Below are 15,139 nucleotides of genomic sequence, written 5' to 3' on the forward strand. Positions count from 1 at the left end.
GAATTAAAGAATGAGGTAACACAGCTTCTCTGCTCCAGTGTGCACAGACATTAAATGCTGCTCTGAAGGAGAGCGAGTCTCATTTATGTCTTCTAAACACTCCTGTGGCGGTGGAGACGGAGCGGAATGCAGGAGGACCAATTTGATAAATCCTCTGCTCTCTCCGATGCCATGTGGCGATGCAGCAGATGCTTTAGTAGTCTGAGGTTGTTCGTTTTTCCAAGGATGGACTCTTTATCAGGAAGCTTCACTCCTGTAAGCTGGTTCATGTCCTTGTTTATCAACCAGGGAAGCTTTCCTTTTGAAACCCTGCAGCACTTTCCTCGTAAATGGCACAGTTTGCTCAATCGAACATTTATCTTGTTTTTCACAACCAAAATCAACATTCCCACATTCCCAACAGACCTGTATAAACAACTAGAAGGCATCAGTGTGGGGTATGTGTTGGTTAGGGTGACAGTAAGTTTATGTTTGTATCCACCCTTGGCCCTCAAGCGATTATTTTCCGGTAATTTGATTATCATAAAAATGTGACAATCCCCACTCTGGGGTGTCAAAATAAACACAACACAGAGAGTTTAACATGTTGGGATGTGGGAAATGTCATATATGTTGTACTGAAACAAGAAAACTCAAGAGGATCGGCAAATCCTAACACATGCGGGAGAACTAACGACCCTGTTTGGAAATGATGGCGGTAATTGAATGGGGTCGGTTGTATCAATAATTAATCATCCACTGTTTGTACATACAGCGGCCCTCCACCATCAAACACATGTAGCTCCTTGATCCGTGAGCCACTGTGGAGTTAATTTGGGTGTGATTGCTTTGTTCCCCTGAACGCCTTGCTTCAACACACACACACAGATAAATGCACGATCATAAGCTAACAGCTGCTAGCCCAGACTCTGTGCAAAGGAAGATGAGCAACTATGGTATACAATGTAAACCCCTCCCCCCCATCTCCCTCCTCACTTTGACAAATATACATCATATGCATCACATGCTCCACATGCTGGCAGGAAGAGGAAACTGAGGCCTCTTGGGCTCGTCCTTTAAGCGGATCAAAACATCCAGTGATGCTGCATCTCTCCTGAGCATTTTGCCATCGATGCCCAGAACTGGAAACAAGCTTTTCTTTCTACACTGCCTGGCTTTGTATCTTATTACCTTGGAGGTCCAAGGCTACAGCTCAACCCCTCCAAGAAAACAGAGCAAGCCTAGAATGAAGTAATTGATTTCAGTGAAAGCACCCTGTAACAATGTGAATGTGTGTAATGGTGCACTTGCAACATTTCATGTAAAAAGCAAGTGAAGCTGAACAACCAGTAAAGGGCTGAAAAGGTCAAATAGGATGTTTTCAGGAGTGGGAGCAGCTGCATCTACCCTTGGGAGACTAACTAACAAACAGTCCAGCTAAACGGACCCCACCAATAAAGCAGCCTCCCCAGTAAGACCCACAGAGAAACGGATATCGCGCTACGCTAGCAGGCAGCAGGGTGCCCACAACCCACTGCGATGTTACTCACTATTCTACTTTTAGCTTATGGAAACTGGGAGGCTCAGTGGAGAGGCAGGGGGGTGGGTGCTAACAGGAAAAATAAAAGCTCCAGCTTTGGTGCCGCTGCTCGCAGGGGTCGGTAGCCTGCAGCTAAGGGAAGGGTGTGAAGGAAAAGTGATGTTTTTCTGCCATGTGGTGCTTCCAATTACCGCACCCAGAGGACTTTCCACATCCAAAAACATCAGATCCACATCCTGAATGAGTGTGTGTTAGAGCTGGATCCTGTTATATCGTTAAAAAGGGCACATGCTAGTGAGGTGTGTAAAACAGACTGTCAGGAAAACAGCAGATCTCTCACACTTACGTACGCAGTCAGGCCTAAAACTGGTGTTGATAACAAGACTGACCTTCAAAGAACAGAGCTGACGCAGGTACTGAGGGCTATTTTAATCTTTTTTGTGCTTTCCTTTCAAAACAAGAGCAGAATAGGCACCAATAACATTTTACAGTTAGCACTTAGGCAACACGAGGCAAAGCCTTTCACCACGGTTGAGTAAATACAACCCATAGGAAAGTTCATCCTGTGCTGTGAGAGCCTCAGCTTGTAAGCACACAATCACACACATTCACACAGCACCATCCTTGTGAGACAGAGCCACAACACAAACACTCACTTTGCCATCAGTGCTGTACAAACAGCAATTTGGTGAAGGCTGATTTCAGCTCCTAACAATCAATTTCGGCTACAATCCCTCTGATCAGCTTCCTTCAGCCGCTAGAGAGGAAACACATTCTCTAATCACGACATTAACTTAATGCGTGTGCAGCCAAAAGAGACCCGTTTGTGTGTATTTCAGTTCAGACCTTGCGTTCACATTTTAGGGCTTAATCTCAGAATTTGAATTTCAATGTATTTTGCTTTGAGGCAAAATTTTGGTGCAAGATAGTCACATTAAAATATGATTAATTTAATGCCCCTGGTTTGTTTTTGGACCGCCTTTCTGTGATCACAGGCATTTATTAATACAACTATAATGTTTCCCAATGAAACAACCATCTTATCATGTTTGTTTATTAAATCATTGCCTCCTAACAGCAGATCTCAACACTCTGAGCTGAGATAAGATACTTCAACAGCACCCTCAGTGTAAAACATTCCCCATAGCTACATGCGGTGAATATAAAATTCAGCATTTGAAAACAGGTACATTTACTGTTAACTGATGTTTTTCAATGGAGAAAGAATAAAACGCTTTTTGGAGGCAATTTTATCCCCTAGTTGGGCTTAATTATCTCCTACTTAGTGTCAACAGCACACTCCTCTCTCTGTCTAAGCTGCTAATCTCTGTTTGTAGTGCATCAGTTTGAGGTTTATTATAATATGTTGATTTTTTTTTTTAAATAGCACATTTTAGAATAAAAATAACACTAAGAGAAGGCTGGAAAAATCAACACTTTGAATCAACACCTCGCCAGCAGAGAGAGAACATGTTCTCCTTAAGGCATTTTATCCACTGCTCATTAGTGAAAATCAGAGCCGGACCAATGTGTGTTTATTGGAACACATTACTAATGTTTTTTTTAAATCATTAATCACACAGATTCAACAAACAATATAGAGAGTGTTTGAGCTGGAGCAGACTGTTATCGTGTAACTTATTAATGGTCTTTTCATCAGTTTGAACGTTATAAAGGTACTCACAATGCTGCGGTGTTAAACATATAAAAAACAAAGTTCTACATGGTCAAACAATTCTACTCTGAGCTGAAATTCATTCTGCTATGATGCTCTGCTAGATGTGCTGCAGACAGTGTTGGGAGTATTATGTCTCTACTGGACAAATTACTGCAAACATCACTTTCTGCAGTTTCTGTTCTGAAAGAGAAACACGTTTTTGATGTCATAATTAGTTACTATATTGACCTGAATATAAGACGATCCTAATTAATTAGAAGACGACCATAATTAATTATAGTAACTACCCCGACCCCAACCCCTGACAACCCCCGGATCAAGACTCTTTGAAGACCAAATCTTGTTTTTATGAAGGAACAAAGTTTGATTGGAAATAAAGATCAAACAGTAAAAAAGAGGTAATATGTTGTCTTTAACAGCTTTGAATAAAATTATGTTTTCTTGTCTTAAAATTAAATGTTCATCATGTGTCTAAATGAAGGACTTAAGGTTTGGGTAATAAAATACCAGACAAATTAAAATGACCTGCTACCTATCACACTGATGACGGCTCTAGTAATGAGCAAACCTTCATTCCGTCAGTCACATACTTACTTTTAAGACCTTCTTTTTGTGCTCATCATTTTCAGACATTACACAGTTGCGGCCATATTGTTTAATGTCTCGGCTACCATTTTCTTAAAAAGCATCTCGACTCCGCCTCAGTTGTTGGGTAACTTGTCCTAGTTTGTGCTACTGTACTCCGGTCACCATGTCTCTTCATCTTTGAACCCCTTGGCGCTGTAATGGTTGGCTTTAATCATAAGCGGTACGTTCGCTGTACAGAGAAGTGACAGTGTTCACCGTTGTATAGAATATTGTTATTGCTAAACCCCAAATATAAGATGGATCCACTTTTTTAAGATGTATTTTGGTGAAAAACAAAAAAAGTCTTATATTCAGGTCAGTACAGAAAAAATAAGTGATACCCGTGAATATCTGTGTCAAGCCACAATTGGCAAGATAGTAGCAGATGATCTATACATAAGCCAACTGTTTACGTGTGCTGTCCTTGTTGAACAAGATAAGATGCAGCAGGAAAGAAAGCAGCTCAAGGAAGACTGGGGCAGCCTTGACATGATGCTTGGAGGCTTGCACGAACAATCAGAAATGATTGAGTCCGTAAACATGATTAGTTTGTGTCCCTGAGACCTCCTGTATTCTCAGAGTAGGCTGTCACCATACAGTGAAAGAGGCGTGACCATATGTTTGCATGCCTGTGTTTCCCAGTAGTACATGACATGCTGTTTGACTGTCACATTTTCACACCGGTCCCTGCTGTTGAAGGTAAAGTCACGTTGCAGCCGGTGCCAACAGAAAACATGGTGCGCAGGCCTGCAGTGTGCTGACACATTCACATGCTCACAACGTTACACACTCACTCCTGCTGGCCCGGCCATGACCCTGCAAGCAGATGATGGAGCACAGTGTATTCCCTGAAGTGGGCCTGAGCGTGTATTCAGTGCTGCTGGAGTCTAGCTGGAGGAAAGGGTCTTTTAGCAGCCTATTCTCACTTCTTGATTTGAACAGGGAATAAGGGCGGCAGGCGGATGGAGAGGAAGGAACCCCTCATCTGAGGCTTGTCTGCTACAAATGTGTTAAGGGGAATTTTGGAGACATTTCTTCACTGCTCCGCCTTTGAGAGCTAACTAAACTGGGCCTGTTTTTTTGTCCTTTAATCATGATCTAGTTACATTTTATATCACATTGATTCATAATAAAGCAAATGTCTCTCCTCAGCACCAGCTAGAGCCACTGCTGCAGTATATCACACTGACAGCAGGACTGGGACCTCCTTTTAAGTCTCTCTTTTTCTCCCTCAATTCAATGTCAATTCAAGTACTTCTTGATTTGTATTAGAAGAGGACAACAATAAAGCTGCACAGAGCCACACACCATGGATCTAGGCTGCTGTGTTCTCATCTCTCATGTGTATCAGTAGTCCACAAGGAAATAATTACTGCTCCAGTTGAAACAATACCAATTCAATATTTGAGTGCCTGTTTGTTTTACAAATTTGCTGCAGATTCAGTTCTGTTTGGAAAATCCATCTCTCTTAGGGATTAGTAAAAAATTCTGAAGAAAAGGTGGAAGAGTATAGATCTCGTCTGCTTTTTGTTGTTGGAAGACTGAGAGCAGTATTGCTTCTGGCAACTAGCAGCGTTCTCTAGCTGAGATGCTTATCGTCAATCAACTGCAACAGCTGTCAATTCTGTGTATTTTATGTTAAGGCTTGTTGTAGGTTCATGTTTTGGGCATCTCAAAAGGGCTATACTTTGTATCCATTATTCTACAAAAAGAGGAGTTAAAGGCAGCATCTTTGCACCAAATGCCTTGAAGGAATACAGAAAATATCTTTGATTCGTGTTGTCCCAAATTAAGTTATCACACGCACACTACTAAGGTTTCATGTTGCCTCTAATTAAATGTCTTCACACCCTTCTTCAGCAAGATTAACTTCATTTTCATTTAGTTTTACTTGTTTTTCATTAGCACATTTTAAATTAAACTTGTGTTGGTTTTCTTGACTTAAAGTCCTGACTGGAGGAAAATCTTGATCAGTTCTTTACTTTTTAAGCCTAGATCCAAGTCAATGCAGAGTAGTGGTTGTATCTGCATTCAGTTTGAACTACAATGCAAACTCATCCTGAAATACAGTTGTTGACTCTGGGTTTCTGTGTCATTTCACAGGCATGTCTGGAGCTTCAGTCTGCTGTGATTAATTGATTTGCTAATGATGTTACGGTATGTGCGTCTCTCTAAATATATCCCCTCCAGTATCTCCCTGTGCCTGTCACTTTGTCAAGCTGCAGCTTTTGGGAGCAGCATGCACGTCAATTTATCATGCCAGCACTCCTGATGTCTGCGCTCATAATGACACAGAGAGACAGAGAGAGAGAGAGGAAAAGATGGAGACACAGAGAGCACTCATGCACTGATGAGGCATCTCCTTCTCTCTGCGGGGGGTCCTGTACCTCTGATGGGAGGGGAGGACAGGATTCTTCTGTTTGCTGCCACAGGTTTAAGAGGTGGGGGAGGGACAAGTAATGGCAGCACGGCTGGTTGAAGGGGAAGATGAAGGTAGAGGAGGAGGGACAGAGGGAGAAAGAGGGAAACAGAGAGAGAGATGAAAGAGAGGGAGAAGGAGTGCTAGCCTGTTAAAGCTTTGATTTAACAAAAGCTTGAAGAAATGCATTTGCATCAGAAATAGTGTGTCATCTTTCTTTCGTCATAAAGCGACCTGAATAATAACGAGGAATCTTAGCTTGCAGGATAAAGAGGCTAAAATGCATGTGGATGTGTTGCACAGTGTCAAGCGTCAACTGAGGTTTTTTAATCGTGTTATGACGAACACGAAGCTGACTAAATATTCAGCTAATGCCCCTCTCTCCTTAATTTCATTATGTGTTTTCTGCAACAGTCGCTGCTGAAACAGTATGAAAGCTTGAACATCCAAACAAGCTCTCTGGCTCTCAAGTGAAGTACTTGGCTTGGGCACTAGGAGGCAAAAAGTCAGAATATTGTTCATGTGAAGCATGGGAATGCAGAGGGGAGATGAAAAGACAGACAAACCCAGACAGAGGAGCATTTCCACACTGGAGCCAGCGTAGCATATGGAAAGAGCAAAATAAGTATTCATATGCAAATCAAAGTGCATCTCTTGAATTTATGCAAACATTAAAAGAGCAGAAAACAGACTTAAGTGCAAACAGCAAAGTGAGTGCATCCATTTTGTCTTGTCTGTTTGCAAATGCTAAATGTAGATTAGTGTGCATTTTTTACACATTAAGCTTTTAGCTGCTTGAATTCAAACTTGCTGTTTTTAACACGAGGGTATTGCAAACAGCAAAGTGAGTGCATCAATTTTGTCTTGTCTGTTTGCAAATGCTAAATGTAGATTAGTGTGCATTTTTTACACATTAAGCTTTTAGCTGCTTGAATTCAAACTTGCTGTTTTTTAACACGAGGGTATGGAGAGAGAGAGAAGTTGCTGTGTGGCCTTGGGTTTGTGATTGCTGAAAAGGGAGTGAATACTGCTAAGAAAAAGTGCTCTACCTTTATCCTATGAATATATGTTTCTAAAATATAATGTGATTCCCCCTCTACTAGAAGGTAACAACACAAGCTATCTTAAAAACTAAGCATTTGTTTCAGCTCTGCTCAGAGCTTTTAAAGAACTACTCAAAAGCAGCCGTACTGTACAGCAAACCTGGGGGTATATTTTCAGGATGGCATCTTATCAAGCTTCAAACACTGTCTCGGTCTTTGTACTGTGTATGGAAAGATGGCAATCATATAAATAAGTTCTTTGTCTAGGCACATGAAACTTCAAAGTTGAAACATGTGAACCATTTCCTCTCCAGGCTGTAATTGGCACCTCCAAAGGTATCTGCATCAATGCGTCACATAATCATGTGTTTGGAAAAGGCTGCAAACTGTTGCTGCACACTGTCTATAGATGGCATGTGATGATAGTCCCTTAAATAGCATATCCTCTGCAGCTGATAACCTCCCTCAAGATCATCCTGACAATAGTGACTACATGTGTGCAGCAGATATTGAAAATGCTGACATGGAAGCATCATGGAGGTTTGGTGAGAAATGGATAAGCATGAAACCTTGCACACTGTACAAATCTGTTGAATTAAACATGTCAGTGAGAAATATATCCAATCAAATATGTCAATGATGATTTAAACAGCCACTCAGAAGAGCTGGATTTTACACAATTAATTTATGTCAGCTTAAAAAAACCTGCCGTATCTAAAAAATGACAAAAGAAACAACATAAATAAAACTGTATGTGAGATAGATTTTTGCAATTGTCATACCAACATATGCTTCGACTTTCCTTAATTGTTGCGGGGTATGATGACTCACAAAACAAACTTTCTGCATTTCCATGAGATGACAGGTCCGAATGTGGCAGTTTTACAAGAAACATTAAGAAGTGCTTACTTGGCCTGTATTACGCGGTGTAATTATGTCCCCTCGAGGTCCACTTTTGGCATTCATGCCCTCATTTACTCACATCTGTTTGCAACTAGTTAACCCGTGTTGCACATGTCTGTGGAATGTCCAAGAAAATTATTCAAGACTGCAATCTGCGGTCCTATTTTTGACCTCCACTTCCCCAAAGAAATCTGTTTTTTTAAACTTGAAGATTGCTGAAGATTAGATACAGTTAGAATTAAGGGAAATTGCTTTCTTTTTTCCCCTGCAGCTGTTTGTTCATTTAATACTGACTGTCAACCACTGGAACTCAATGCCAAAGGTATTGATACAAAGCAAATATCACTATAAATTACTGTCAAATATTGTTTATGCTAAAAGCTGACAGCTGACCTTTTTCCTTTCCAAATACCCCCAAGTGGGAATCATCAATGGAGCAGCAGTAAACGGCAGCTGGCGGTGTCAAGATGCAAAGATTATGAGAACTAATGAATATTAGCAAACTTGCAGTTATACCCATTGATTTCCCTGTTGGGTGAAGACAACTTTATCCCTGTGGCAAGTCTCTGGCTTATCTCCTTGCACTGCATGGCAGCCGTCAAACAGACGGGTGTTTTCCTGGCCCAGTTTCAGGATGATTCAAGTCTGGCAGGTGTGATGTAGATACCTGACTGAGGCGAAACACACAGGGCCAGCAAAGAGCAGGAGGAGCGTGTGTGTCAGAGCGGGTTAGGTACTGGACAAAGATGCCCAGCTGTGAAGGAGCAGCTATTTAGGAGGAATAGTCCAGGCAGCACAATTAGCACAAAGCCCAGTATGTTGGATTACCAATAAGAGCAGGTGGCTTTAGAAGACAAAAAGAAAGAAAGTAAGAGAAAGTGTGGAGAAAGGTGGCAGATGGCTGTAGAAGAGTGCGTGTTTAGGCTCAGCAACACAGGAGGAAAGACAGAAGATAAAACAGGGGGAAGACTCTAAGGAGGTAGAGACTCTAATAGACCGTAAAGAGAATTTGTTTCAACCTCACACCACAGAGCTATACCCACAAAGCAGTAATAGCTGTAGAAAATGAGCTGATTTCAAACATCTTCTCATTGATTCGCCGTTGTACCTCTGAGAGAGGAAATTACTTTGACACAGTGGAGCATGCAGAGAGAGCGACAGTAGATGTGTCTGCTGCACAAGCTCAAAACGTCAATAATTTACAGGAAGAATAAACAGCAAAGCTACAACTATAGCTATCTTCTCCGTCCATTATCTGAGGACTGAGATGATGACTGGATAATGAAAGTGATGAATAAACAGGAAAGTTTCAAATGCTGAGCGTGTTTGGATTAGCTTTTACTGTGACCAAGACAGAATACACACTCGAAAGACAAAAAGGAAGATTCCCTGTGATATTTTTGGATTAAACAGAGATTAATTTCTTCAAAGCTCTGCTTAGGGCACACCCATGTACAAGGCCAGCTGCCTCAGTAATCCATCCTCTTTATCTCCACCTCAAACAAAGAGAGCAAAGACTCGGGGCCATGTAAAGCTGCAAAAATCCCTATCAATGGTGTCAAACACAAACGCACAATGAGCTGCAGGTCATCATTATTTCTGACTTTATGTCCTCCAATCAGAAGGGATGACACAGCTGGGGAGCCACCAGTTGGGCACTGATATGCTAATCCATTAGCCACCTGCTTTCAAGCAAAGGGGAGGTCACGCATGATTTTCTCCCTCAGTAAACTGTTGAGTCTGAGACGTAGAAAGTAGACTGTAGTGCTGGAACTCTTCAAAAAGCTTTGATTTAAGCTGTTTTATGATGTTTTACCTTTGTCCCTGTCAACTTTTTCATTCTCCGCCATCTTTTACCTTCTTGTTTTATTTCCAATCTGCTTTTCAGTGAAGCTGAGTTGTGCTTATCATCTTGAATTTCTTGTTGTTTTCTTGTTAAGTGAAGAAGATTTGACATGCCCGCTGGGTGAGACTCTGTTTATTATGACTGCTCAAATGATCTCAAATCTAAGTTATTTTACATTTCCTCTAACGACAGAGGTAATGACACAAAACAACTTCAGGAACTCAAGTAATCGTCCACATTTTCTTCTCACTTTCAGGCGCCTTGTTTTATCACTCCTTCCTGTCCCTAATGTCTGCATTTGTTGCTCTCTACACTCTGAGAATTAGCACTCAAACATTTAAAGGTTTAAAGGAAAATGTAAAACAAGAAAGTCTACGCTGCAGCGATCCAGGTGCTCTTACTTCACCAATACATGGATTTCTGTTTATGTTAAGCTCCTCACACCCCGGCATTGTTTCAAAGCAGCTTTCTTTGAGTCTTCACAACATTTCTGCAGCACTAGATGTGGAATGGACTGTGTGTGAAGGTTTGCCCCAGATATCGTTCTGTTCCCTTTGAGTCACTTCTAGTTTCACAAGATCCCAGTTGTATTTCACTGTTCACTACACACTATCTCACACCTCACACCTTCATAGATGTGCAATGCCTCCAGAAGCCATCTCGGCTTTATATGTACAAACTGAATAACCAGCGAAGGAGTTGGAACCTTTCTATTACAGAGATAGCCCCTGTTTCACAAGCCATTCTTGAGAGTGTATTTGCAGTAATCATTTCTTTTATGGGCCTTTTTAAAAGCTTGAACATTGTACTTGACTTGAGATTAAAGTGGAACAATTCTGCTCATTTCCAGCTCTGTATTTCTATTCTAGGACTACTCGAGTGGCCTTGTCGGATTCAAAGTTCCTGCTGTTGGGGAATAATACAGTTAGTAGAAACAGCAGAAACTGGATCTTACTCAAACTCTGATGCCAAAATGGCTTCAGCATCTCCCTGCAGTGTTTGTTATTTGGATGCTGTAGCACATTATACGCCGACGACTGTTGTAGACTGTTTTCCGATTACGTGTACCCCAATTTACGAAGAAAAACTTAGTTTGACAGGTTTTTGGCTCTGAAGTCAGAGTTCAGAGGCGCGCTGATGTCAGCTTCTCGCCTTAGTAGAAAAAACAGTGGAAACTTAGAATCCAGAGCGGTGTGAAGCCTGAGCCTTTTTGCACAGAGGCATCACTATTACATGTGTTTACCTCATTATTTGAAACTTTTACCAAGTTTAATACAACAATCCATCACTTTAACATGTACTGTACACTTGACTGAAAACAGAACAAGCATAACGGGACGGCTTTACAATGTAGGACTTCTGTTAGCTTTCAACCACTTCAGCTCTCATAAATATGATTCATCGGCATTATCTGAACAAGGAGCACTGTGTGTGATGTGATGGCTGTTTTTCTCATCTACTCAAGAAGGAATCAGTTTGTTAAAACACTTGATTTGCACAGTTGTAGGTGGTGGTGAGTGGCGTACCGTGATTTAAGATGATCAGCTGGGCACTGGACTGGATGTTTCCTGCATCATTTTCGGCAAGGCACTGATAGAATCCCTCGTCTGACTTCACCAGACCCAGAACCTGAAGGTTGTGCTCCTTCTGCAGAGGAAGAAGGGAAAAAATGTGAAAAAAAGGGAGAACAAAACGTGCGTTACAGGTAGCACTTTTAAGAAATCAAAGGTCTTTTATAAGACGCAGTTACGACACATAATCATGCTTTTCTGCAGAAAGTACAACGACTCAAGTGCAAAAAAAGGTGTCAAGCAACCTTTTCCGTGCTACATGAACTTACAATTATTTTGAAGTAGTCACTTGGGATGACAGCATCTCCATTCTTCACCCATTTGACAGTAGGGGCTGGTGACCCTGACACCTCACACTCAAAGACGATGTCCATGGACTCATGGGCGTAAATGTTGGCTGGTCGTTTCACATACTGTGGAGGAACTGTGGAGTACACAAGAGAGAGCGGGAGTCAGGAAAGCTCAAATAATGATATTAAATTCCCTGTCAAAGTTCAACGGATTTGACTCAACAGTTAAAAGCAGGCGCAGAAAAGATGACAATTTATACAAGTCATATTTTCCTTTAGAACCTCAGTAACCAATTTGTCAAAGCGAGCAGACACATCACACTCCAGCACTCTGCTCTTTGACAGCGAGAGCAGGACTGAATGATACTGCGCCTCCCCTTCAACTGCCAAATTGACAGTTAAGGAAGGATGAAAGGAACAACAAACAGCATCATCTAACAACAGCTTATCCAATTTTCTTCTGCACACAACTACGACCCCCTCTGCAGATGGAAACACTTGCATTATTTGATAAAAGGTTTAATAACCTCTGTTCTTACTTATACAGGCATGAGTGTAAAAAAAAAACAGCAGCTTGTCTGGTACCAGCACAGTGTGTTAGCTTGCTTTACTAGCTCAGGCAAGGACTTGCAGATCTCCCCTGGTCCTGTAATGAGGGCCAGAGAGAAGTTATTTGATCTGCTGGGGCGATGCAGCGCCTCATCAATCTGTCCTGGAACAAGGTCAGTGGGAGCACACAGCCCAGGCTTCGTCCTCTCTCTATAATTGGACTGTATGTGTATGTGAGGAGAGATGGGTTAAGAAAGACTGTGCATGTTCGTGTGTGTGTGTGTGTGTGTGTGTGTGTGTGTGTGTGTGTGTGTGTGTGTGTGTGTGTGTGTGTGTGTGTGTGTGTGTGTGTGTGTGTGTGTGTGTGTGTGTGTGTGTGTGTGTGTGTGTGTGCGCGCGCGTGTGATTTTCTGTACACAAGTGCTTCTGCTGCCGCTGTGCATTCTCTGATAAACAGCGACCTCACTGACCACAGTTTAAATGACTGCATTGTTAGAGTGTCGCAGTGTGTCAAGCTGCGCCGTCAGCCTTGTGGGCTCTGTGATAGCTTGTTATTAGCATCTATTTTAAAGTGATTCACATGGGCTGATTGGATATTAGAAGCAGTGGGTGGATAAGGTCCTTTTCTGGCTTTATTCAGCAGAGTAGCAGACTGCGGGGTCAAGTCCCCCTCATCTGTTTGATGTATCTGTGGCTAATTTACCCTAACAAGAATTTGCTGGTAAATGGATTAGGCTCCGTTCTGTTGGGAAGTGCTGTTCCTATTAGCAAGAAACTCCCCATTTACAGTTTTTATGTAATTAAGGCTGCTTAAGAAACCATCAACTGTAAACTTATTTCTCCACCAATTAAGGACACAGAACACCAAGAAGAAGAGGTCGCTACAGGACATATTGCACCCTATGATGTTTGTTTGCAATGAAATGCACTTTGTTGATCTGTGTCCTATTTCCAAAGCAAATGGTGCAAATGCAGGAAGTCTGATGCAACTTAGTCAAACAGATAACACAATGCCATTCCAGAAAAATGACGGCTCTGTTTCCTCATCTATAAAAACCCAAAGGCAGCAACTGTGTGTGTGTGTCCTTTATCTTTAAATATTTGTCCTGGGAACGCAGCGTTTTTTAAATCTGTAACATACGTTAGTGTGTGGAAAATGTGATGAAGCAGGACTGTCATATGTTTTGTTCACATCTGCCTCTATGTTGTCATGTAAACAAGATAATTGTGGGGCATCAAGCTTCAGTTTGGGCAGCAATTACAGGTGTCATCATGTGAACTATCAAATTCATCCCCTCACTGAATACTTCTTTCTGAGTTATGTTTGCAAAACAAACAACCTTTCTTTCACTTTAAAAAACATGTTTGGTGATTTTCAGTGAATGGCTAATCAAATGAAAGGAGACCTTAAAGTAGGGGCATTGAAAGTCATTCCCAAGGCCCTCTGTTCCCTGTTCTCATCATGTGGTCTTTTCTTAGGGGCTCACTTTTTATCATGACTACAAATAAATGCATGTCATTCAGATTGTCAAAATGTGTTCCAGATAATCTTAAAATAAATCCTCAAATAAAACATTTCCACGAATATAACCATTGCTTTTCTTGTAGTCTTGTTTTCTGTGACTTCCAAATGCTAGATTTCTAACCTGCCATCGCAGCAGAAAAAGACAAACACAGAACAGCCAGATAGTGCCACAGGATACTGAAAGCTCCCCTCGCTTTACTTAATGAGCTTCAAGACTTTTTCTGGGAGCAACTGTGGCATTTATTGATGATTGAAACAAAGGTTGGAAATGAGGAGGGTGATGCTTGAAGACTGGATCACTATGTGATTGTCAATACAGCCTTCACCCTGCTCTGTGACCGTGCATGTTTGAGTCTGTGTGATTCTATCCGTGTGTGTGTGTGTGTGTGTGTGTGTGTGTGTGTGTGTGTGTGTGTGTGTGTGTGTGTGTGTGTGTGTGTGTGTGTTCTAATGCTCCCTGCAGAGCGATGTGTGAGCTGTGAATAATGTGTTTCACATTGTGGTGTCCCCTGGATATTCCCCTCCAGTAGCTGTGCAGCAGAGGCAGGTTGAATCCTTGGTTTACTTTGGTGTGTCAGGGACACGGCAGTACGACAGCAGTCAGTGAGTCAGTGTGTGTGACTGTGTGAGTGTGTGTGTGCTTGAGCCATGTGTGAATATGAATAATTTAAAAACATGTCTGGATACAGGTTTTGCTCCATTATTACTGGAGCTGTATTCTGTACATAATTGTCCTTCCCAGCTGGAATACATGTTTGGGTGGACTTTGTTTGCATAATGTAGCTGTGTGCCTGCGTGTGTGCAGAGACATGTTTCTATATGTCCATGTTGACTTATTCTCAGCATGTCTTCTGAATCTTTATGGGTTTATGCATTACATTTGAATGTCTCTTTGTCAGGCTATAAGCTGTATGTGGATGTGTGTCTGTGTGTGTTTGTTATGTGTGCACAGAGCCCCTTGGTGAGGTTTGTTAGTGACAGGTTTGTGATGGTGACTGGTACCCTGCGGCTCTCTTTATCTCTCCTCCTCCCTCTTCCACCACTCAGTCTCCCATATTTTACCCCTGACTTTTAATCTTCCTCTAACTCCCTGTCTATCTCTTTATCTTCACCTCCCCTGCCCCCCCATCTATCAGAGCAGACATGCACCATTTTCTCCAAATGGAGTT

The 15,139-nt window shown here is 41.8% G+C and overlaps 1 protein-coding gene across 5 annotated transcripts in view; it reads right to left on the bottom strand.

Moving 5' to 3' along the window:
- neo1a (neogenin 1a) overlaps positions 1–15,139 on the bottom strand; it is a 177,416-nt gene that overhangs the window by 37,980 nt on the left and 124,297 nt on the right. For all 5 annotated transcript variants that reach the window (XR_004630790.1, XR_004630789.1, XR_004630788.1 and 2 more), the window contains exons 6-7: positions 11,876–12,030; positions 11,562–11,682 (exon numbers count right to left, since the gene is read on the bottom strand). Coding sequence is in view for 1 of the 5 variants with exons in the window: in XM_034680412.1 (XP_034536303.1) it covers positions 11,562–11,682; positions 11,876–12,030 (276 nt within the window). In the remaining 4 variants the exon portion in view is untranslated. The remainder of the gene's footprint in view (positions 1–11,561; positions 11,683–11,875; positions 12,031–15,139) is intronic.

Source organism: Notolabrus celidotus, chromosome 3, assembly GCF_009762535.1.
Source record: "Notolabrus celidotus isolate fNotCel1 chromosome 3, fNotCel1.pri, whole genome shotgun sequence".
NCBI lineage: Eukaryota > Metazoa > Chordata > Actinopteri > Labriformes > Labridae > Notolabrus > Notolabrus celidotus.